The following is a 23,103-nucleotide window of genomic DNA, read 5'->3' on the forward strand; positions in this document are numbered from 1 at the left end:
TTTGTTTTTGACTTTCCTTTACTTGTAATTAGTTCACTGAATATTCCCTAAAAACAAACCATGGATTTAAAAAGAAGTTAACATTTATTTAACATTATTACCTCATCTACAGGCCTTATTCAGATTTTGTAATTGTCCCAGTAACATTCTATTATGTGAAACAAAGTTGCCAGATCTTGAATTGCTGTCAGTTATCATGACTTTTTAGTCTCCTATAATCAGAACAGTTTTTCAGTCTAAGGCTAGTAGAGCTTTGAGTGGTTTTGGGTATGTGTTTGTATGTGTGGCAGGTGGTGGTAGTGTGGAAAACATATTTGTAATTGTAGTCCTTGGGCCCAGGGTTTAAATTAGAACTGAAATTTACTGTAGAGAAATGAGCTTTCTACCGTCTACATGCTGGAAAGGTAGAAACATTTATTACTCAAAGATTTTTAGTGTTGATTCATTTTTTGACCCTAGGAGATGAATTAGCTTGATTATTTCATTCAGGATCTAGGTGAGACTCATGCATAGGTATAGATACATAAGTATATCTCCATCCTTAAATAAAAGCATATGCCTGTCTATGTAAATTCTTCCTGCTTGGAAACATATCACCCAGTGTAAAAGGACCATGGCATGGCCAAAATATTGAACTGCTTCCATTTGCCTTGGATATAACAGTGTCACTGTTCAGTGTTTGCTTCTCTTCAGGACTGTTGGGAACTTCCCCTCGTTCTCTGTGTAGCCATCTTGCTAACAATAAAGTTCTATCTTCCTCCCTGCTTATATTCGTTAACTCTGTGTGCATATGTGTATGTGTCTGCATTTCCTTTTTCATATCAATAGACACCTGAAACGATGGGCTATCTGTTAGAAGGGAAAATAATGTTAATGTTAGTGAGTACTCATTCCTCTCTGTTATAGGAATATAGGTTTTTCTTTTGGGTATTTGTATATCTGTAGGACCTTAAATGTGTAGACTAGAGATACGTTTTCTGTAGATGCAAGTTTGTGCAGATGTTCACATGTACATACAGTCGTGACTTCCAGTTTTTCAGGTTGTTTATTGCCACACTTCTCTTGGGTGGTTGAGTGGTTAAGAGGCAGGTTTTGTTGTCCCACTGGCCTTGATTTCAGTTCAACTTTTTGGATTGCTTAACTTTTCAAGATTCATTTTCCTCTATAAAATAGGGATAACACTGAGACTACTGGGTGGCTCAGAAGGTTGAGTCTGCCTTCAGCTAAGGTCATCACCCTGTGGTCCTGGGAAGGAGCCCGCAGTGAGCCCCACATCAGACACCCTGCTCAACAGGGAGTCTGCTTCTCTCTCTCCCTCTACCACTCCTCCTCCCCCACAATCATGTGTGCCCTATCTCTCAAATTGATGATTAAATTTTTCAAAAAAGTAGGGATAATAGCGTCAACTTGTTATGTCTAGTTTTCAGGTTTGAACGAGATACTACATACTAAAATTTTAGTATAGAGTCCAGGACAAATTAAGAATGCAAAAATAGTAGCTGATTTTTTTTTTTTTTTTTTTTTTTTTTTGCTGTATGTTTAGTTATTGTACACTACTGACCCTGATAGTTGACTGCTCTGTTCATTTTATGTTTTCTCAAAAAATGTTTTAATGTCTTCCACAGGATTTTGTCTCTACAATTATTCGTTTACTCGACAGCCCCTCAACTTCCATTAGGGCAAAAGCCTTCCTCATTCTTTTATATATTTTGATTCATAACCGCGAGATGCTGCTGCTCGGCTGCCAAGCAAGGTATGATTTTCTCTGATAAGGTTTCATCAATAACATCAATATGGGACCTGTTTTATTATAGTATTTTGTGGCCTCTGTGTACTTAATATTGAAATGTTTTCCCCCTAGACTTTTCCAAGGGTTTAATTTTTCACATATAGCCTTGTCTAGGAAATATAGATGACCGAGAGAAGTCTTCTAGAGCTGAAGCAGGGTGGTGGGAAAGAGCCACAGTTCCTAGATGTGAGGACAGTTCACGGCAGGGTGTTAAAGTTGGTTCTGGTTTGCATCTTTGGGAGGCATTTTTGACTGGTGGTTTGGTCATTCACCTTTGTAAGATTCTGGAATGAGCAGCTGGAAGCCCAGCGGAACAGTCTACTCAAGAGTAGAGGAAGAGGCAGAGCAGGGAGATATTTCTGGACTGGACCTGGGCTGGGCAGATCTCACTCTCCCTGGGTTCCACCCTCTTCCTCTGAAAGGAGAAGCTGTTCTGACACACCCCAGATTCCCTTTGTGTTGTGATCCTTCCTGATTAGCATCTAGACTGTCTGATGCATGTGAAATTATAACCCAGAGGAACCTTAAATATATGGTTGAATATCTATTTCTTGATCTAGCTTGTTACTCATTGTAGAACACTGAGGAGACCCTAGAATTGCTAGATTGATCTAGATTAGAGGTTGAAAAGCCTTTTTCCTGTAAATAGAGAGTAAATATTTTAGGATTTATGGGTTAAGAGGCAAAATCGTGGCTATTTATATTTATGTAATGAGAAAAAACAAATTTCCACAATTTTTTTTATTGATGAATGTACTTTTATAACAAGAGAGAAAACAAATATCTACAGATTTTTGAGTTGACATAGTAAAAATATACTAATAAATGAGTACTTTTTTTTTATAATGCGGGTTTAGAAATGAGAAGAACAGAATTCTTTTTCTGAGGGAGAGAGAACATTTTGCGTAATTAGGGATCAAAATTAGTGTCTTCCTCATCAAATCAGTTGTAAATGTGTAAGTGCTGATTGCTAGCTTAATTTTGTGCATCTTGTCTTTGAAAATGTCTTTTCTTACAGATAAATAGTGTCACATGCCAATATTAGTTTATGAGTATGTGATTTTAATTGAGCATATTCATTGGTTGGAAGGCATGTATAGGATTCTATTAGATTTTTCCTTGATATTTGCCTTTTAGCATGCCCTTATGTTGCAGGTTAATCAGAACTAAGTGCAGGGTATATTGAAGCTCCTACAGAGCCTCCTTTCTTTCCATGTCTCAGAGATCATTATCCAGCTTTGTTTTACAACCCATGTCTTAAAAACTGATGTTTCACATATTTTGTCTAACTTTTACTTGTGTTTTTAAAAACTTCTCATTTAAATTCAATTTAGTGAATATAGACTTTATTATTAGTTTCAGGGGTAGAATTCAGTGATTCATCAGTTGCATGTAACACCCAGTGTTCATTCCGTCACATGCTCTCCTTAATGCCCATCACCCAGTTACCCCATGCCCTCACCCGCCTCCCCTATAGCAACCCTCAGTTTATTTCCTAGTTAAGAGTCTCATGTTTTGCCTCCATGTCTGTTTTAATCTTATTTTTCCCTTCCCTTTTCCTATGTTCATCTGTTTTGTTTCTTAAATTCCATGTATGAGTGAGATCATATGGTATTTGTCTTTCTCTGATTTCTCTTGGCATAATACCCTCTGGCTCCATCCACGTTGTTGCAAATGGCAAGATTTCATTCTTTTTTGATGACTGGGTAATATTCCATTGTATATATTTACCACATCTTCTTTGTCCATTCATGTGCCAGTGGACCTCTGGGTTCTTTCCATATTTTCACTATTGTGGACATTGCTGCTATAAACATTGGGGTGCAGGTGCCCCTTCAAATCACTATGTTTTTATTCTTTGGATAATACCTACTAGTACAGTTTCTGGGTCATAGGCTAGCTCTACTTTTAACTTTGTGAGGAACCTCCATACTGTTTTCCAGAGTGGCTGCACCAGCTTGCATTCCCACCAACACTGTAGGAGAGTTCCCCTCTCTCTGCATCCTTGTCTACACCTGTTGTTTCCTGGTTTGTTAATTTTAGTCATTCTGACTGGTGTGAGGTGGTATCTCAATGTGGTTTTATTTGTATTTCCCCGATGCTGACTGATATGGAACCTTTTTTCATGTGTCTATTAGACATTTGAATGTTTTCTTTGGAGAAATGTTCATGTCTTCTGCCCATTTCTGGATTGGATTATTTGTTCTTTGGGTGTTGAGTTTGGTTAGTTCTTTATAGATTCTGGATACTAGCCCTTTATCTGATATGTCATTTGCAAATAATCTTCTCCCATTCTGTCAGTTGTCTTTTGGTTTTGTTGACTGTTTCATTTGCTGTGCAAAAGCTTTTTATCCTGATAAAGTTCCAGTAGTTCATTTTTACTTTTGTTTCTCTTGCCTTTCGAGACACATCTAGCAAGAAGTTGCTGTGGGCGAGGTCAGAGCGGTTACTGCTTGTGTTCTCTAGGATTTTGATGGATATCTGTGTCATATTTAGGTCGTTACTCCATTCTGAATTTATTTTTGTGTGTTGTCTAAGGAAATGGTCCAGTTTCATTCTTCTGCATGTGGTTGTCCAATTTTCCCAATTCCATTTATTGAAGACACTGTCTTTTTTCCATTGGATATTCTTTCCTGCTTTTTCAAAGATTAGTTGACCATAGAGTTGAGGGTCTATTTCTGGGCTCTCTATTCTATTCCATTGATCTATGTGTCTGTTTTTATGCCAGTACCATACTGTCCTGGTGACTGCATGTTTTATAATTGTTTCAAATGGAAGCATGCATCCCGTCCTTTGTCCCAGAAGCAGAAGTTGTTATCTATTTGTAAAGGCCCCTCACCACTCTACTCTGTGTCTACCATCATTTTCACCAGGAAAAATAGTATAGTTTCTTAACAGATGTTCTTACATCATTTCTTAGACTCATAGTCTGGTCTCCATGTAGCAAATAGAGAATCTCTTACACAGTGTGAATTGGCTTTTGTTTCTTCCCTGCTCAGACTCTTCTAACAACATCCTATCATGCTGAAAAGATAGCCTTGGTCTCTTCTTCCCTGCTTCACCTAGTCCCTGCCCACCTCTCAGCCCGTGTCTCCTATGACTCTTCTTGGCTTTTGCTCCATTCCAGCCATATAGTTTTTCTTACTGCTTTTCAAACATAGTAAGCCTACCAGACTCACTTCAGGACCTTTCCCAGGTTCTGTTCCTTATGCCCATTATGCTCTTCCCCCAGATGTCTTCATGGCTGGATTCCTCAGGTCATTCAGGTTTCTGGTCAGTGTAGGGGTTTCTTCTTCTGAGAGCCACTCTGATCATCCTGTCTCAGACCCCCCTCTCAACCCCAACCACAAAAACCCTTTAACTGGAAAGACCTAAAGCATTCAGACCATCAGCGCCTGGGCATGATCTCTTTGGTATCCTCAGGAAATTGCTATGATTTCTGTGTGTCTGAATGAATATTAGAGACTTTAGCAGTGGTGGGAAGATGGTGGTCTGTGCATACCCTGGCCCCGACTTCCACCCTGCCGACTCTCTGGAGCACCACTGTGAGCCAGGTGTGTGTAGAGGAGCTTGGAAGGTGAGGCTTAGCCTTGCTGGAGAGGTGAGGACAGGTTCCGTTCTTCCTGTGCTGGTGGCAGAGTTGACTCACTATCCTCTACACCTTGGCGAATAGCAATTCTTGGGCTTTGGGAGGGTCCAAAATGCAGATACCTTCTATGTGTTGTTGTTGGGACTAGCATGCCTGTGCCCAGGAGATCAGGAGCAAGACTCAGTGGAGGCCAATCTGCCCCAGTTGGTGAGGCTGCAGGCAGACAACCTCATTTCCTTATACTTGAAGAAAACAGCTCCCTCTCACCACCTGCTGCTTTGCCACAGCCTGTCCTGGTCAGGTGCTGAGTAGATGAAGTCGTGAGTAAGCACATTTGTTAATGTGTCATAGTCCATTGACAGAGACATGGTACTTGAAGGAGGAGGAAAATGAAGGACAGGCAGCTCTCACCAGGGCAGAACGAATGGACTTGACAGAATTTTAACAAACAAGTAATGAAAACTCTGTGGACTGGCTGTTTTTTGAAATCCAGCAGAGGAACTAAAAGAGCATGGCTTCTGCTGGGGATGGTGTTAGGGCTTTGAAAGGCCCCATGATAGAACACACTGAACCACACCAAGTGGATGACAGAGACCTGGGCATTTCATGTGAAAACAATAGGAAAGATGGAGTGAAGTACCAGGAGACCTCACACACCCTGAATGCCAGTGGGAAGAAAGGAACCGATGGAGGATTTCTAACTGAAGAAATGTTGGCAGTCAGTCATCTTCTGCTCAAATGTACTTTCTTCTGATACTGTCCAGAGCTGCAAGTAAAGGAATGAGAAAGTCACAAAACTACAAAGGTAAAAGGAAGGATGGCGAAAGCCGATGAGCACTGTCACCTCATCTTTGGATTCTGGAAGCTGGAAAGCTGACAGATGAATTCTTGCTTGTTTAGCAGAATGGGGATTGGCGAGATCCCTTTTGGTCTGTGTGGGGAAAGCCATGAGAAGACCTGATGACTGCGTGACAGAACTCTGGAGAGGTTGGGAATTAGGGGTGCCTGCTATGTTTGATGGTGGTAGTGAGGGGTAGGGGAGACTCAAGGCAACATTGTTGGGGAATCTGCATGGAGGGTTGATCCCCACCGCTCTTCCTCCAGCGGAAACCTCCAGGAGACTCTGCCTCTTCTGGTGCAGCAGGGGACTTGAAATGCATTCTGGATAGTGTGAACTGGAAATATTGCCAGTTCAGGTGTTCTCACCCATAGATATGAGGGAGATGAGGGAGTTGCCTTCTGAGAAATCTGAGGATGGTTCGCAAGTCTGCTTACTGTGAATGGTGAGGCCTTCCACCCCCTTTTCTACTGCACTTGCAGGCTGTTGGCAGCCTGGCTAATGTACTATTGGCCAGAATCTGGAGATTCATCTCTGGGAAGCTGACCAAATGGCAGTCCTATAGGGGCTGCCATTTGGATGTCCCCTTCTGCAGCTAGTGACACCTTGCTGAATATTCTTGGAGTGGAGTCCATCAGCCCTAGACCCTGCTCTTGCACAGACACCTCCCAACAACACTCCAGTGCATCATTTAAAAATATAAATGGACCTCAAGGATTACCAGGTATTTAAGGGAAGCCTCTAACGTGGGTTACAGAAGCCAAAACTCTCCAACAGATAAAAGGGACACAGCAGAAACAGAGACGAAACTTATAAACAGACATCTCTTGGAGAAATGAATGAGGAGAGCCTTTAAGCCTACCAAGTCAATGTGAAAGCTTCCTCATAAGAGGAATGCACTTTGCTCTTCCTCATTCTAAGGGAAATCAGCAGACAGTGGTTCTCACTCAGTGCACTGGCGGGGTCCGAAAATGTATTCTCTTTGTGAGGCTATGGGGAAACAAGCTTTCTCCTTTGTTTTCGATGTAAGCTTAGGTTTCTTTTTTTAAAATTTAAATTCAGTTAGCCAATACATAGTATAACATTAGTTTTTGATGTAGTGTTCACAGATTTATTAGTTGTATATAATATCCAGTGTTCATCAGATCACAAGCCCTCCTTAATATCCATCACCCAGTTAACCCAACCCTCCCACCCTCCTCTCTTCTATAACCTTCAGTTTGTTTCACAGAGTCAAGAGTTTGTAATGGTGTGTCTCCCTCTCTAATTTCTTCTTACTCTGTTTTCCCTCACTTCCCCTGTGGTCCTCTGCACTATTCCTTATGTTCCACATATGAGTGGAGCCACATGATAATTGTCTTTCTCTGATTGATTTATTTCACTTAGCATAATCCCCTCCAGTTCCATCCATGTTAATGTAAATGATGGGTATTTACCCTTTCCGATGGCTGAGTAATACTCCATTGTATATATGAACCACATCTTCTTTATTCATTCATCTGTTGAAAGGCATCTCGGCTCCTTCCACAGGTTGGCTATGGTGGACATTGCTGTTGTGAACATTGGGGTGCAAGTGCCCCTTCTTTTCATTACATTTGTATCTTTGGGGTAAATACCCAGAAGTGCAGTTGCTGGGCGGTAGGTGGCTCTATTTTTAACTTCTTGGAGAACCTCCCTGCTGTTTTCCAGAGTGGCTGCACCAGCTTGCATTCCCACCAACTGTAAGAGGGCTCCAATTTCTCCACATCCTCACCAATATTCATTGTTCCCTGTCTTGTTAATTTGATCCATTCTAACTGAAACAAGGTGGTATCTCATTGTGGTTTTGATTTGTATTTCCCTGATGACAAGTGATGTGGAGCACTTTTTCATGTGTCTGTTGGCTATTTGTATGCCTTCTTTGAAACCAGCCTTCTCATACTTTGCTGGTGGGGATGTAAAATATAGTTACCATGAAGAGGAATTTGACAATATCTAGAAAAATCACATATTTTTATCCTTTTCGCCCAGTCATTTAACTTCTAGGTGATAGCATCCGAAGATCTATTATTAGCAAAGAAGTGAATGACACATCCACTAGGCATTGCTTGTTATGGCAAAAGACGCATCAGCAGGAGACTGGCTCTAGAACTGTAGGCAACCTTGTATGAGTTTTGTATTCCCACTGTAACAAATTACCACAAACTCCATGGTTTCAGACAATGCACATTATTAATCTAACAGCCCTGGGGTTGCGAGTCTGGGTGCTGTGTAGCGGGACCCTCTGCTCACATCTCATAGACTTGAAGGGAAGGTGTTGGCTTGTACTGCAGTCTTCATCTGAGGCTTAACTAATTGTTAGGTCTTCTTCTAAGCTGAGTAATTGTTGGTGGAATTTATTTCCTGCAGCTGTAGGACTGAAGTCCCCGTTTCCTTGCTGGCCTTTGGCTGGGGATAGCTCTCAAGCTTCTGGAGACTGACCTTCTACATCCTCAGTGTACAGTGGAGCCCTTTGCTTTCATCCTGGTGGCCAGCAGGGGGCTACTTAGTCCTTAAATCCCCTCCACCCTCCTCAAATGTCCTTGACCTCCCTCTTCTGCTTCCAGCCACAGAAGACTGCTTTTTACAGGTTTCACCTGATTGGGTTAGGGTCCTGCAGATAATCTACATATTTTTAGCTTAATTGAACTGGGACTTAATTTTTAAAAATTAATTAATTTTTAAAAAAGATTTTATTTATTTATTTGACAGACAGGTCACCAGTAGGCAGAGAAGCAGGCGGGGGGTTGGGGGAGCAGGCTCCCTGCTGAGCAGAAAGCCCGATGTGGGGCTGGATCCCAGGACCCTGGGATCGTGACCTGAGCCAAAGGCAGAGGCTTTAACCCACTGAACCACCCAGGAGCCCCTGAACTGAGACTTTAATGGCTTCTTCAAATTCTTCCCTGCAGTGCCTAGATTAGTGTTTGATGTCAGAGGGGTGGGAATCTTGGGAGAGGCACATCTTTAGAATTCTGCCAAACCACAGTCCCCATAATGGAGGACTAGGCAGCTGTGGAAAGAGACCAGGAGGATCTTGATACACAACCATGAGTGGTCTCCAAGGTATGTTGTTATCCTGAAAACAATCAAGGTGCAGAATAGTATTTATGGTATACTAACTTTTGTATAAGAAAGGGGGTGAAAACAGGAAAGATACATGCATTTACTAATATTTTCAAAAAGAGAATGGAAAGATGAATGAAAAGTTAACAAAAAATAATTTATAGGGAAAGGAAAATAGGGAGTAGGGGCAGGGAAGAAAGCTCTACTTCTCTGAATGTAAATGGTTTATGACTTAGATGTAAAAACCACATAAATGTGCATGATTAAAAGTAAAAAGAAATAAAAACAGTAAAAATAAAGTAGTGTGTAAAAATGGAAAAAGTAACCTGGTATCAACTTTGTGGTATAACTCCCCAGAGAAGAGATATAAACATGTTTTTAAAATCACAGTACTTGGCAGTATATTTCTATTGGGATATATTTTAGGGACCAGAAAACCATGTTAAGAAACTTACAGGTATATTTTGTTCTTGTTGTTGGTGTTAATAATTGTACTTCTGGCTTGAAACTATTGTATATACATATATGTATGGGAAGATAAACCTAATAATTATGGGTAAACTGTGGCCTCTTTATATTACTTTGCAATAACTACTTAGCAATAAATAGTTTTTAGAACTGAAAAGTTTCATCCTGCTTATAAGCTAATGAGCGAACCTGCTGGTTTTAATAGATGCAGGCAGAAGACTCAGACTCCTTGGTCAGGGACAGGACTTTATTACCCAGGGCACAGTGGACAGCATGAAGGTTATGTTTGAATTGGTTCTCCTCGACTCCCAGGTCCCATGGTGGGAGACACGATGTGCAAGCCGGCCCAGGTGGAAGATATTGACGGTGAGGGGGTTTGTGTCATTGCTAAGGAGGGCTGTGATTAGGAAACCCCCATTTTAAGAGGGGTGCTGGCAAGCCTGCCCAACTTTTACCCATAGAAGGAGACATTATCTTCATTATCCTGATTTGAAAATAAATCTACCCTCTTTCTGGGGGTAGGAGTGTGGGGGGGGGACATCCTTTCCTCCCTCTTGTCCCTTTTTCCCTTTCTTTCTCTGGTTTGAGTATAAAACTGGCCTCATAAAATAAGTGGGCATATGTTCCTTCCTTTTCTGCTTTCTGGAAGAGATTGTATAAAAATTGGTGTTTAGTTTTCTTTAAATGTTTGGTAGATTGCTCCAATGGCTTCATCTGGTCCTGGAGATTTATTTATTTATTTTTTTTGGAGTATTTTACCCAAATCCAATTTTTTAATTCATTGCAGGGCCATTCAGATTATTAATTTTGTCTTTGTGAAGTTTTGGTTAAATGGTTTTTGAAGAATTGGCCCATTTCTTCTGTGTCGTTGAGTTTATGAGAATAAAGTTTTTTTTCCTGGTGTTACGATTTTTTAACTGGTGAAGGATCTGTAGTAATATCCATTTTCATTCCTGATATTGGTAATGTGTATCTTTTTTTTTGCCCAGTTGTGTTAGAAGTTTAACAATTGAAAGAAATAACTACCTTTTTGTTTCATTTATCTTTTATTGTTTTTCTGTTTTCAGTGTCAATTTCTTCTCTGATTTTTATCATTTTTTTCCTTATTCTTTGGGTTTGTTTTGCTCTTTTTTTATTTCCTGAAGTAGAAACTGAGATTATTGATTTGAGTCCTTTCTCTGTAAAAGTTCTAATGTAGGTTGAATGTTTTAAGTCCACTTTATAGCAACACTTTTCCTGCTTTCGTACATATTTTATGTTCTTAGAAATTTCTTTCATTCAGTTATATGCATCTTTATTTCCTTTAAAACTTCCTCTTTGATTTATGGATTATTTAGAAATGTGTTAATTTTCATATGCTGGAGATTTTCTGTTGTCATTTTGTTATTGATTTCTAGTTGGATTTTGTTATTGATTTCTAGTTGGATTTCAAGTTGGATTTTGTTATGGAATCATTGTATGATTCCAGTTCGTAAAAAAGTTGTTGAGATTTATGCTTTAGTAAACAGTTTATCTTAGTGAATGTTGGACGGATGCTTGGAAAGGATGTGAATTCTGCTAATTGTTGGGTGGAGTGTTCTTTCTGCGTCAGATTCTCTTGTTTCATTGTATTGTTGAGATAATTTGTACTCTTACAGTTTTTATTTCTAGATTTTTGGCAATTACTGGATATAGGATAATGAAGTCTGCAATTATACTTGTGGATTTGTCTATTTCTCTTTTTAGCTCTAACAATTTTTATTTATATTTTTAATTTTGATTTTTAAATTTAAATTAAATTAGCCAAGGTAGAGTAGATCATTAGTTCTTTATATAACACCCACTGCTCATCATCAGCCCTCTTTAATTCCCATCACCCAGCTTCCCCATCCCTTTACGCATCTTCCTTTCTGCAGCCCTCCATTTGTTTCCCAGAGTCAAGAGTCTCATATAGTTTCTGTTTTCTTCCCAGTTTTCCCTGACTTCCCCTATTGTCCTCTGCACTATACCCTATGTTCCACATAAGAGTGAAACTACATGGTAATTGTGTTTCTCTGTTTGGCTTATTTTACTTAGCATAATATCCTTTGGTTTCATTCGTGTAGGTGTAAACGGTAGGCATTCATCCTTTCTGATGGCTGAATATTATTCCATTGTATATATGAACTACATCCTCCATTCATTTGTTGAAGGACATATCAGGTCCTTCCACAGTTTGGCTATTGTGGACATTGCTGCCCTGAACACTGAGGTGCAGGTCCCCTTTCTTTTCACTACATCTCTAATAGTTTTTACCTCATGTATTTGGAGGCTCCATTGTTTAGCATGTACATATTTAGGGTTGTTATGTCTTCCTGGCAGATGGATGCTTTTATCATTATTTAAATTCCTCTTTGATAGTTTTCTTTTCTGTGATACCTACTTCATTTAGTGTCAATATAGCCACTTCTGCCTTTATTTAGTTAGACTACTATATATTCCCCTAGTTTTGCCCATTCTGATGTTCTTCTTTACTTTTTTTGGTATTCTTAATCTGATGTTATAGTTTCCTTTATGTTTAGAGAACTTTCTCAAGCCTTTCTTTAAAGAAAGGTTTGTTATAAAGGAACTATTGCGTTTCCTTTTTCTGAGAAATATTTATTTCTCTTACATTCCCAATGCGTATTTCTCTGCAGTTAAAACTTTGGTTGACAATTTTTTTTTGTAAGTCCTCCAGAATAGGACTTTCTTCTGGTCCTCATAGTTTTATATGAAAAAATCTGTTATTACAGTTGATGTTCTTTGTAAGTGATGGGCTATTCCTCTTGGGTTGTTTTAAAGATATTTTCTTTGTCTTTTAGGATTTAGAAGCTTAACTGTAATTTATCTGTGGTGTGAATTTCTTTTCTTTCCTTTTTTTTTTTTTTTTAAAAGATTTTATTTATTTATTTGTCAGAGAGAGAGAGAGATCACCAGTAGGCAGAGAAGCAGGCAGAGACAGAGGGAGAAGTGGGTTCCCTGCCGAGCAAGGAGCCGGATATGGGACTCAATCCCAGGACACTGGGATCATGACCCAAGCCGAAGGCAGCCACTTAACCAACTGAGCCACCCAGGCGTCCCTGTGGTGTGAATTTCTTTGAGTTTCTTCTATTTTGAGTTTGCTCAGCTCCTTAAATACATAGATTTATTTCTTTTGGAAAATTTGGGTATTTTCCAGCCATTATTTCTTCAAATACTTGTTCCATTCCATTCTTCCTTTCCTTTCCTTCTTGGGACTCTGAGGATAAAAATACAGGCATACCTTAAAGATATTGCAGGTTCAGTTCCAGACTACAACAGTAAAGTGAATATCATAATAAAGTGAGTCAAATGAATTTTTTAAATTTCCCAATGCATATAAAAGTTATGTTTAAACTATATTGTGGTCTATTAAGTGTGAAGTAGCATTATGTCTAAAAAAACACACACCTTAATTAAAAATTACCTTATTGCAAAAAAAATGTTAACCATCATCTGAACTTTCAGTGAAATACAATTTTTTTTTTTTAAATTTTTGCTCACGGAGCGTCTTACCTTGATGTTGATGGCAACTGACTTATCAGGGTGGTACTTGCTGAAGGTTGAGGTGGCTGTAGCAATTTCTAAAATAATCCAACAGTGAAGTTTCCCTCACTGATTGACTCTTCCTTTCATGAATGATTTCTCCGTAGCATGTGATTTTGTTTGATTGCATTTTACCCAAGTAGAACTTCTTTGAAAATTGGAGTCCATTTTCTCAAACCCTGCTGTTACTTTATCAACTAAGTTTGTGTAATATTCTAAATGTTTTGTTGTCATTTCAACAATCTTCACAGCATTTTTACCAAAAGTAGATTCCCTCTCAAGATATTGCTTTGTTTGCTCATCCATGAGAAGCAAGTCCTCATCTATTAAAGTTTTATCATGAGTTTGCAGCAACACAAATATAATAAATAATATGACAAAGTTTGAAATCTTGCAAGAATTACCAAAATGTGACAGAGACATAAGTGAGCAAATGTTGTTCGAAAAATGACACAATAGACCTGGTTCATGTACAGTTGACAAACCTTCAGTTTGTTAAAAATGCAGTATCTGCAAAGCTCAATAAAATGAGGTATCCCTGTGTAAAGTATTTTGTGATTATTCTACATGTGATGAGACTCTGCTTTTTTTTTTTTTCCTTTAGAGCAGGTGGAGGTGAGGGGGAGGAAAAATAGAGAACCTTAAGCAGACTCCACATCTAATGTGGGACTCGATCTCACACCCTGAGATCATGACCTGAGCTGAAATCAAGAGTTGGATGCTTAGCTGAGTGAGCCCCCAGGGAGGCCTACTGCTTTTTTTTTTTTAAAGTATTTTTTTTTAAATCAGTTTTTCAGATTTTATAAATAAAATTAATCTGCTCATAATTAACTGGTTATGTTCTCTTCCACCTGCATTCTATTATTAAGCCCATCCAGTGAGATTTTTTTTTTAATTTTTAATTTTTTATAAACATATAATTTTATCCCCAGGGGTACAGGTCTGTGAATCACCAGGTTTACACACTTCACAGCACTCACCAAAGCACATACCCTCCCCAGTGTCCATAACCCCACCCCCTTCTCCCAACCCCCCTCCCGCCAGCAACCCTCAGTTTGTTTTGTGAGATTAAGAGTCACTTATGGTTTGTCTCCGTCCCAATCCCATCTTGTTTCATTGATTCTTCTCCTACACACTTAAGCCCCCATGTTGCATCACCACTTCCTCATATCAGGGAGATCATATGATAGTTGTCTTTCTCTGCTTGACTTATTTCGCTAAGCATGATACGCTCTAGTTCCATCCATGTTGTCGCAAATGGCAAGATTTCATTTCTTTTGATGGCTGCATAGTATTCCATTGTGTATATATACACCACATCTTCTTGATCCATTCATCTGTTGATGGGCATCTAGGTTCTTTCCATAGTTTGGCTATTGTGGACATTGCTGCTATAAACATTCGGGTGCACGTGCCCCTTTGGATCACTACGTTTGTATCTTTAGGGTAAATACCCAGTAGTGCAATTGCTGGGTCATAGGGCAGTTCTATTTTCAACATTTTGAGGAACCTCCATGCTGTTTTCCAGAGTGGTTGCACCAGCTTGCATTCCCACCAACAGTGTAGGAGGGTTCCCCTTTCTCCGTATCCTCGCCAGCATCTGTCATTTCCTGACTTGTTGATTTTAGCCATTCTGACTGGTGTGAGGTGATATCTCATTGTGGTTTTGATTTGTATTTCCCTGACGCCGAGTGATATGGAGCATTTTTTCATGTGTCTGTTGGCCATCTGGATGTCTTCTTTGCAGAAATGTCTGTTCATGTCCTCTGCCCATGTCTTGATTGGATTATTTGTTCTTTGGGTGTTGAATTTGCTAAGTTCTTTATAGATTCTGGACACTAGTCCTTTATCTGATATGTCGTTTGCAAATATCTTCTCCCATTCTGTCAGTTGTCTTTTGATTTTGTTAACTGTTTCCTTTGCTGTGCAAAAGCTTTTGATCTTGATGAAATCCCAATAGTTCATTTTTGCACTTGCTTCCTTTGCCTTTGGCGTTGTTCCTAGGAAGATGTTGCTGCGGCTGAGGTCGAAGAGGTTGCTGCCTGTGTTCTCCTCAAGGATTCTGATGGATTCCTTTCGCACATTGAGGTCCTTCATCCATTTTGAGTCTATTTTTGTGTGTAGTGTAAGAAAATGGTGCAATTTCATTTTTCTGCATGTGGCTGTCCAGTTTTCCTAGCACCATTTATTGAAGAGGCTGTCTTTTTTCCATTGGACATTCTTTCCTGCTTTGTCGAAGATTAGTTGACCGTAGAGTTGAGGGTCTATTTCTGGACTCTCTATTCTGTTCCATTGATCTATGTGTCTGTTTTTGTGCCAGTACCATGCTGTCTTGATGATGACAGCTTTGTAATAGAGCTTGAAGTCCGGAATTGTGATGCCACCAACTTTGGCTTTCTTTTTCTTTTCTTTATTTTTTTTTTTTTTAAAGATTTTATTTGTTTATTTGACAGAGAGAGATCACAAGTAGGCAGAGAGGCAGGCAGAGAGAGAGAGAGAGAGGAAAGCAGGCTCTCCGCTCAGCAGATAGCTCGATGCGGGACTCGATCCCAGGACCCTGGGATCATGACCTGAGCCGAAGGCAGCGGCTTAACCCACTGAGCCACCCAGGTGCCCCTTTGGCTATTCGAGGTCTTTTCTGGTTCCATATAAATTTTAGCATTATTTGTTCCATTTCTTTGAAAAAGATGGATGGTACTTTGATAGGAATTGCATCAAATGTGTAGATTGCTTTAGGTAGCATAGACATTTTCACAATATTTATTCTTCCAATCCAGGAGCATGGAGCATTTTTCATTTCTTTGTGTCTTCCTCAATTTCTTTCATGAGTACTTTATAGTTTTCTGAGTATAGATTCTGTGCCTCTTTGGTTAGGTTTATTCCTAGGTATCTTATGGTTTTGGGTGCAATTGTAAATGGGATTGTCTCCTTAATTTCTCTTTCTTCCGTCTTGCTGTTGGTGTAGAGAAATGCAACTGATTTCTGTGCATCGATTTTATATCCTGACACTTTACTGAATTCCTGTACAAGTTCTAGCAGTTTTGGAGTGGAGTCTTTTGGGTTTTCCACATATAGTATCATATCATCTGCGAAGAGTGATAATTTGACTTCTTCTTTGCCGATTTGGATGCCTTTAATTTCCTTTTGTTGTCTGATTGCTGAGGCTAGGACCTCTAGTACTATGTTGAATAGCAGTGGTGATAATGGACATCCCTGCCATGTTCCTGACCTTAGCGGAAAAGCTTTCAGTTTTTCTCCATTGAGAATGATATTTGCGGAGGGTTTTTCATAGATGGCTTTGATAATATTGAGGTATGTGCCCTCTATCCCTACACTTTGAAGAATTTTGATCAGGAAGGGATGCTGTACTTTGTCAAATGCTTTTTCAGCATCTTTTGAGAGTATCATATGGTCCTTGTTCTTTCTTTTATTGATGTATCATCTTGACTGATTTGCGGATGTTGAACCAACCTCGCAGCCCTGGAATAAATCCCATTTGGTCGTGGTGAATAATCCTTTTAATGTACTGTTGAATCCTATTGGCTAGTATTTTGTGGAATATTTTCGCATCAGTGTTCATCAAGGATATTGGTCTATAGCTCTCTTTTTTGGTGGGATCCTTGTCTGGTTTTGGGATCAAGGTGATGCTGGCCTCATAAAATGAGTTTGGAAGTTTTCCTTCCATTTCTATTTTTTGGAACAGTTTCAGGAGAATAGGAATTAGTTCTTCTTTCAATGTTTGGTAGAATTCCCCCGGGAAGCCGTCTGGCCCTGGGCTTTTGTTTGTTTGGAGATTTTTAATGACTGTTTCAGTCTCCTTACTGGTTATGGGTCTGTTCAGGCTTTCTATTTCTTCCTGGTTCAGTTGTGGTAGTTTATATGTTTCTAGGAATGCATCCATTTCTTCCAGATTGTCAAATTTGTTGGCGTAGAGTTGCTCATAGTATGTTCTTATAATAGTTTGTATTTCTTTGGTGTTAGTTGTGATCTCTCCTCTTTCATTCATGATTTTATTTATTTGGGTCCTTTCTCTTTTCTTTTTGATAAGTCGGGCCAGGGGTTTATCAATTTTATTAATTCTTTCAAAGAACCAGCTCCTAGTTTTGTTGATTTGTTCTATTGTTTTTTTTTTTTTTTTTTTTTGGTTTCTATTTCATTGATTTCTGCTCTTATCTTTATGATTTCTCTTCTCCTGCTGGGCTTAGGGTTTCTTTCTTGTTCTTTCTCCAGCTCTTTTAGGTGTAGGGTTAGGTTGTGTACCTGAGACCTTTCTTGTTTCTTGAGAAAGGTTTGTACCGCTATATATTTTCCTCTCAGGACTGCCTTTGTTGTGTCCCACAGATTTTGAACCGTTGTATTTTCATTATCATTTGTTCCCATAATTTTTTTCAATTCTTCTTTAATTTCCTGGTTGACCCATTCATTCTTTAGAAGGATGCTGTTTAGTCTCCATGTATTTGAGTTCTTTCCAAACTCCCTTTTGTGGTTGAGTTCTAGCTTTAGAGCATTGTGGGCTGAAAATATGCAGGGAATGATCCCAATCTTTTGATACTGGTTGAGACCTGATTTAGGACCGAGGGTGTGATCTATTCTGGAGAATGTTCCATGTGCACTAGAGAAGAACGTGTATTCTGTTGCTTTGGGATGAAATGTTCTGAATATATCTGTGATGTCCATCTGGTCCAGTGTGTCGTTTAAGGCCTTTATTTCCTTTTGATCTTTTGCTTGGATGATCTGTCCATTTCAGTGAGGGGAGTGTTAAAGTCCCCACTCTTATTGTATTATTGTTTATGTGTTTCTTTGATTTTGTTATTAATTGGTTTATGTAGTTGGCCGCTTCCTCGTAGGCGGCATAGATATTTAAAATTGTTAGATCTTCTTGTTTGGCAGACCCTTTGAATATGATATAGTGTCCTTCCTCATCTCTTATTATAGTCTTTGGCTTAAATTCTAATTTATCTGATATAAGGATTGCCCGTACTGCTTTCTTCTGATGTCCATTAGCATGGTAAATTCTTTTCCACCCGCTCACTTTAAATCTGGAGGTGTCTTTGGGCTTAAAATGAGTTTCTTGGAGGCAACATATAGATAGGTTTTGTTCTTTTATCCATTCTGATACCCTGTGTCTTTTGACAGGGGCATTTAGCCCATTAACAGTCAGGGTAACTATTGAGAGATGTGAATTTGGTGCCATTGTATTGCCTGTCAGGTGACTGTTACTGTGTATTGTCTTTGTTCCTTTGTGATCTACTACTTGTAGGCTCTCTCTTTACTTAGAGGACCCCTTTCAATATTTCCTGTAGAGCTGGTTTGGTGTTTTTAAATTATTTCAGTTTTTGTTTGTCCTGGAAGCTTTTAATCTCTCCTTCTATTTTCAATGATAGCCTAGCTGGATATAGTATTCTTGGCTGCATGTTTTTCTCATTTAGTGCTCTGAAAATATCATGCCAGCTCTTTCTGGCCTGCCAGGTCTCTGTGGATAAGTCAGTTGCCAATCTAATATTTTTACCATTGTATATTACAGACTTCTTTTCCCTGGCTGCTTTCAGGATTTTCTCTTTGTCACTGAGACTTGTAAATTTTACTATTAGGTGACGGGGTGTGGGCCTATTCTTATTGATTTTGAGGGGCGTTCTCTGAACCTCCTGAATTTTGATGCTCGTTCCCTTTGCCATATTGGGGAAATTCTCCCCAATAATTCTCTCCAGTATACCTTCTGTCCCCTCTCTCTTTCTTCTTCTTCATGAATCCCAATTATTCTAATGTTGTTTCGTCTTATGGTGTCACTTATCTCTCGAATTCTCCCCTCGTGGTCCAGTAGCTGTTTGTCCCTCTTTTGCTCAGCTTCTTTATTCTCTGTCATTTGGTCTTCTATATCACTAATTCTTTCTTCTGCCTCATTTATCCTAGCAGTGAGAGCCTCCATTTTTGATTGCACCTCATTAATAGCTTTTTTGATTTGAACTTGGTTAGATTTTAGTTCTTTTATTTCTCCAGAAAGGGCTTTTATATCTCCCTAGAGGGTTTCTCTAATATCTTCCATGCCTTTTTCGAGCCCAGCTAGAACCTTGAGAATTGTCATTCTGAACTCTGGATCTGACATATTACCAATGTCTGTATTGATCAGGTCCGTAGCCTTCGGTACTGCCTCTTGTTCTTTTTTTTGAGGTGAATTTTTTCGTCTTGTCATTTTGTCCAGATAAGAGTATATGAAGGAGCAAGTAAAATACTAAAAGGGTGGCAACAACCACAGGAAAATATTCTTAAACCAAATTAGAAGAGACCACGAATCGTGAGGGGGGAGAAAGGGGAGAAAAAGAGGTTCAAAAAGGAAGAAAAAAAAGAAAGAAAGAAAAATAAAGAAAAAAGAAAAGAAGAAAAAGAAAAGAAAAGAAAACAAATTTATAAAAAGAAAACATATAAAAATATAAAAAAGAAAAAATATATATGTATTAGATAAACTAGTTATAAAACGTTAAAAAAGAAAAAGGTAAAAGTTAAAAAAAAATTTTACCAGAAGGCGAGAAAAAAAACAAAAAATGAAAAAGAAAAAAATTAAATTAACTGCAAGACTAAAAAAAATCACAGGGAAAACGCCATGAGTTTCGTGCTTTGCTTTCTCCTCCTCTGGAATTCTGCTGCTCTCCTTGGTGTTGAAACCGCACTCCTTGGTTGGTGAACTTGGTTCGGCTGGATTTCTTGTTGATCTTCTGGGGAGGGGCCCGGTGTAGTGATTCTCAAGTGTCTTTGCCGCAGTAGGAATTGCACCGTCCTTACCAGGGTCCGGGGTGAGTAATCCGCTCGGGTTTGCTTTCAGGAGCTTTTTTTCCCTGAGCACTTTCCGTAGAGTTCCGGAGGATGGGAATACAAATGGCGGCCTCCTGTTCTCCGGCCCAGAGGAGCCGAGAGCCCAGGGCCCCACTCCTCAGTGGGCCCTCAGAGAACAGCGCCCAATAACTCCCGTCTGCCTGACCTCCAGCCACGCTCCGAGCTCACCGAGCCTGAGACTGTTTCAAGGTAACACCGAGCTGCGAGCTCACTGTTGGCTCTGTCTCTGTAGCCGGCTTCCCCGTTCCAATACCCACAAGCTCTGCAACACTCAGACACCCCCGATCCTTCTGTGACCCTGCGGGACCTGAGGCCATGCTGACCCCGCGTGGGCTTCCCCCCAGTTTACCCTCTGGAACGATGTCCGTCAGCGGAACAGGCTTTTCAAAGTCCTGATTTTGTGCTCCGTTGCTCCGCTGCTTGCCGGGAGCCGACCCCTCCCCCCCCCGGGGTCTATCCTCCCGTCGCTTTGGATTCACTTCTCTGCCGGTCCTACCTTTCAGAAAGTGGTTGTTTTTCTGTTTCCAGAATTGCTGTTCTTCTCTTCGATCTGTCGTTGGATTTTCAGTTGTTTGCAATCTTTAGATAAGCTATCTAGCTGATCTCCGGCTAGCTGAAGTAGTCTCAGCCTGCTACTTCTCCGCCATCTTGATTCCTCCCTCCTGTGAGTTTTTTATATTGGTTATTGTATTTTCCAGTTCTCTATTTTGTATTTTTTATAACATTTATTTTTCCTGAAACTTTCAGTTCTTTCATTGTTTTTAAGAGAATTTAAAATATTTTTCTTATGGTGGTTTTAAAATTATTATGAGATCATTGTAGCCCTGATTCATATTGGTGTTAGGATCTGTTGAAGGTTTTTTTGATTCCAGTTGTGATATTCCTGGTTCTTGCTACCATTAATGATTTTTGACTGGATTTGGACATTTTGCCCATTATCTTAGGAGACACTGTGTCTTTACCTTAACTTGTGTCATTAAATTGTGTTGCTTGTTAAGAAATGGAGATTCCGCTCACTACTGGACCCCACTAACACTAACCTGATGGGGGAATCACATTGCTGCTTGCTTCTGCTGGCTTGGGAATAGAAGAAGAGCTTTGCCTCAGATATGCTGCATCCAGCTCTCTGGCAAACTGGAGAGGGTCTTGGTTTGGTTGGGGAGGAAGTGGAGGATCAGTTGCTTGCTCAGCTCACTGCATGCTGTCCCTGGGGTGAGGTGGTGGGTGGTGGGATCAGATTGTTGCTGCCTGCTCCCACCAGGCAGAGGATGGAAGATTAGCTGCTCGATGGCCTGTCCACACCTCCCCCCTGGGGAGTGGGAGTGGGCTACCTGCTGTTTGGGGTGGCCCATTGCCTGCCTCTACTGAACTGTAGAGGAAGGAGAGGCTGTATGCAGTTTTCTGTTGGTGTTTTGCCAAAGTAGGGCAGGTAAGCTTACAAAAATTTCCCCTTGGGCTATCTTTTTACTGGTGCTTTGGCTAAGGGAAGCAAGACTTTTCTCTTTTGGGGGATAGTTGTGGGTCTGCAAGTTCTGCAACATCCTTTTCTGAATATGTGAGCCGCAGTAAGGAAACTGAGGAGACTCACGGCTTGTTGTTCCTTAAATCCTTTATTCTCCAGACAGCTTGCCTCCTTTTTTGCATATTTTAGAGTCATCTTATGCTTGTTCTTTATATTATGTCCAGGCATGTTTAGCTATAAGAGGGAAGATCTGGGAGGAATGGAGCATAATTGGAAATATAAAGTCACTTTTAAGTGATGCCTATGGAAATACAAATTGGTGCAACTTTTTGGAAAGTAATTTAAAAGCATCTATGACTTAACAATACACATCACTTTCTTTCTAACAGATCCGCTTTTGGTGTTACAAAAAGAAGCATGAATTATTCAGGATGTATCCCTGAGGGTGTCCGATGTAGTAGCATTGTTTCTAGTGGTTACTATCTGGAAATACTATCCATACTATACATTGATATTAAAATAATGATAAAGCTATCGTATAAGTGATTCATTAACTTGGAGGTATGTTCATTATAGACAAGTGGCAAAATGAAAGGGCGGAGCCACATATAATGAAGTTATTTTTATAAAACAAATAAAAATGGCAAAAACTCTTCTATTTGTATAAAAATTTATTTAAAAAAAAAACTAGGGAAGGATAATACCAACTTGGTATTATCAGAGGAGGGTGGGATAGGGAGATTGTTATTTTTATTCAGGAGATTTTTATTTTTATTCATTTTTATTTTAGCCTTGTTATAAGAATGTTTCACTCCTGTAATTAAAGTATAATGAAGAAAAAAATGTCAGCAATAAACACTAGCTGATTTTAAAGATTAAGGGAATCCTTAAGGCAGTCAAAGCTCAAGTTCTTTTCAACTTTTAGATTAAATTTATGAATGTGTTACTCTCAGAAACACAGAGGTAGCCCACCCAGACTATGGAAAATCTTGGTACTTGTTGCTTTGTGCTTTGCAGCCCAGGTATTATATTAAGGTGTCTATAAATTTAAGGTTGAATATAAAAATATGCAAAAAGAGGGCAGAAATCAGGTTAGAGAGATATTAAAACTCTCTGTGATGAGTTTGTATGCAAGATTTTTTATTCTTCCTTACCTGTCCCCTGGAACTCCACTAGCAGATAGAATTCTAAACTAACTATGATGCTGTTCATCTGCCTGAGAACTTGAAACCTCACATCGAGAGCCCACTATAACCTTTACTACATTATGTAGATATTTTTTCCTGCTTACTGTCATCACCATTGGCCTTTTATGGATTAAATATCAGCACATTTTCTATGATGTCAGTTTTCAAATCTGTCTTGCATGACAGGCAGTGAAATTGAGCTGTCAGGATCAGATAAAAATTACATGATGGCCCCAAAATGTCCACCTATTTTTCCAAAGGGTTTCCTGCTCATATTGAATATGACAGATGATAAAATAG

The 23,103-nt window shown here is 39.5% G+C and overlaps 1 protein-coding gene across 9 annotated transcripts in view; it reads left to right on the plus strand.

Moving 5' to 3' along the window:
* Positions 1-23,103, plus strand: part of ULK4 (unc-51 like kinase 4) — a 653,086-nt gene that overhangs the window by 166,293 nt on the left and 463,690 nt on the right. For all 9 annotated transcript variants that reach the window (XM_004754228.3, XM_013057115.2, XM_013057114.2 and 6 more), the window contains one exon: positions 1,626-1,753. In XM_004754228.3, coding sequence (XP_004754285.1) covers positions 1,626-1,753 — 128 coding nt within the window. The remainder of the gene's footprint in view (positions 1-1,625; positions 1,754-23,103) is intronic.

The sequence above is a fragment of the Mustela putorius genome, unplaced genomic scaffold (genome assembly GCF_011764305.1).
Source record: "Mustela putorius furo isolate JIRA1106 unplaced genomic scaffold, ASM1176430v1.1 tig00003834_pilon_pilon_pilon, whole genome shotgun sequence".
NCBI classification, from domain to species: domain Eukaryota; kingdom Metazoa; phylum Chordata; class Mammalia; order Carnivora; family Mustelidae; genus Mustela; species Mustela putorius.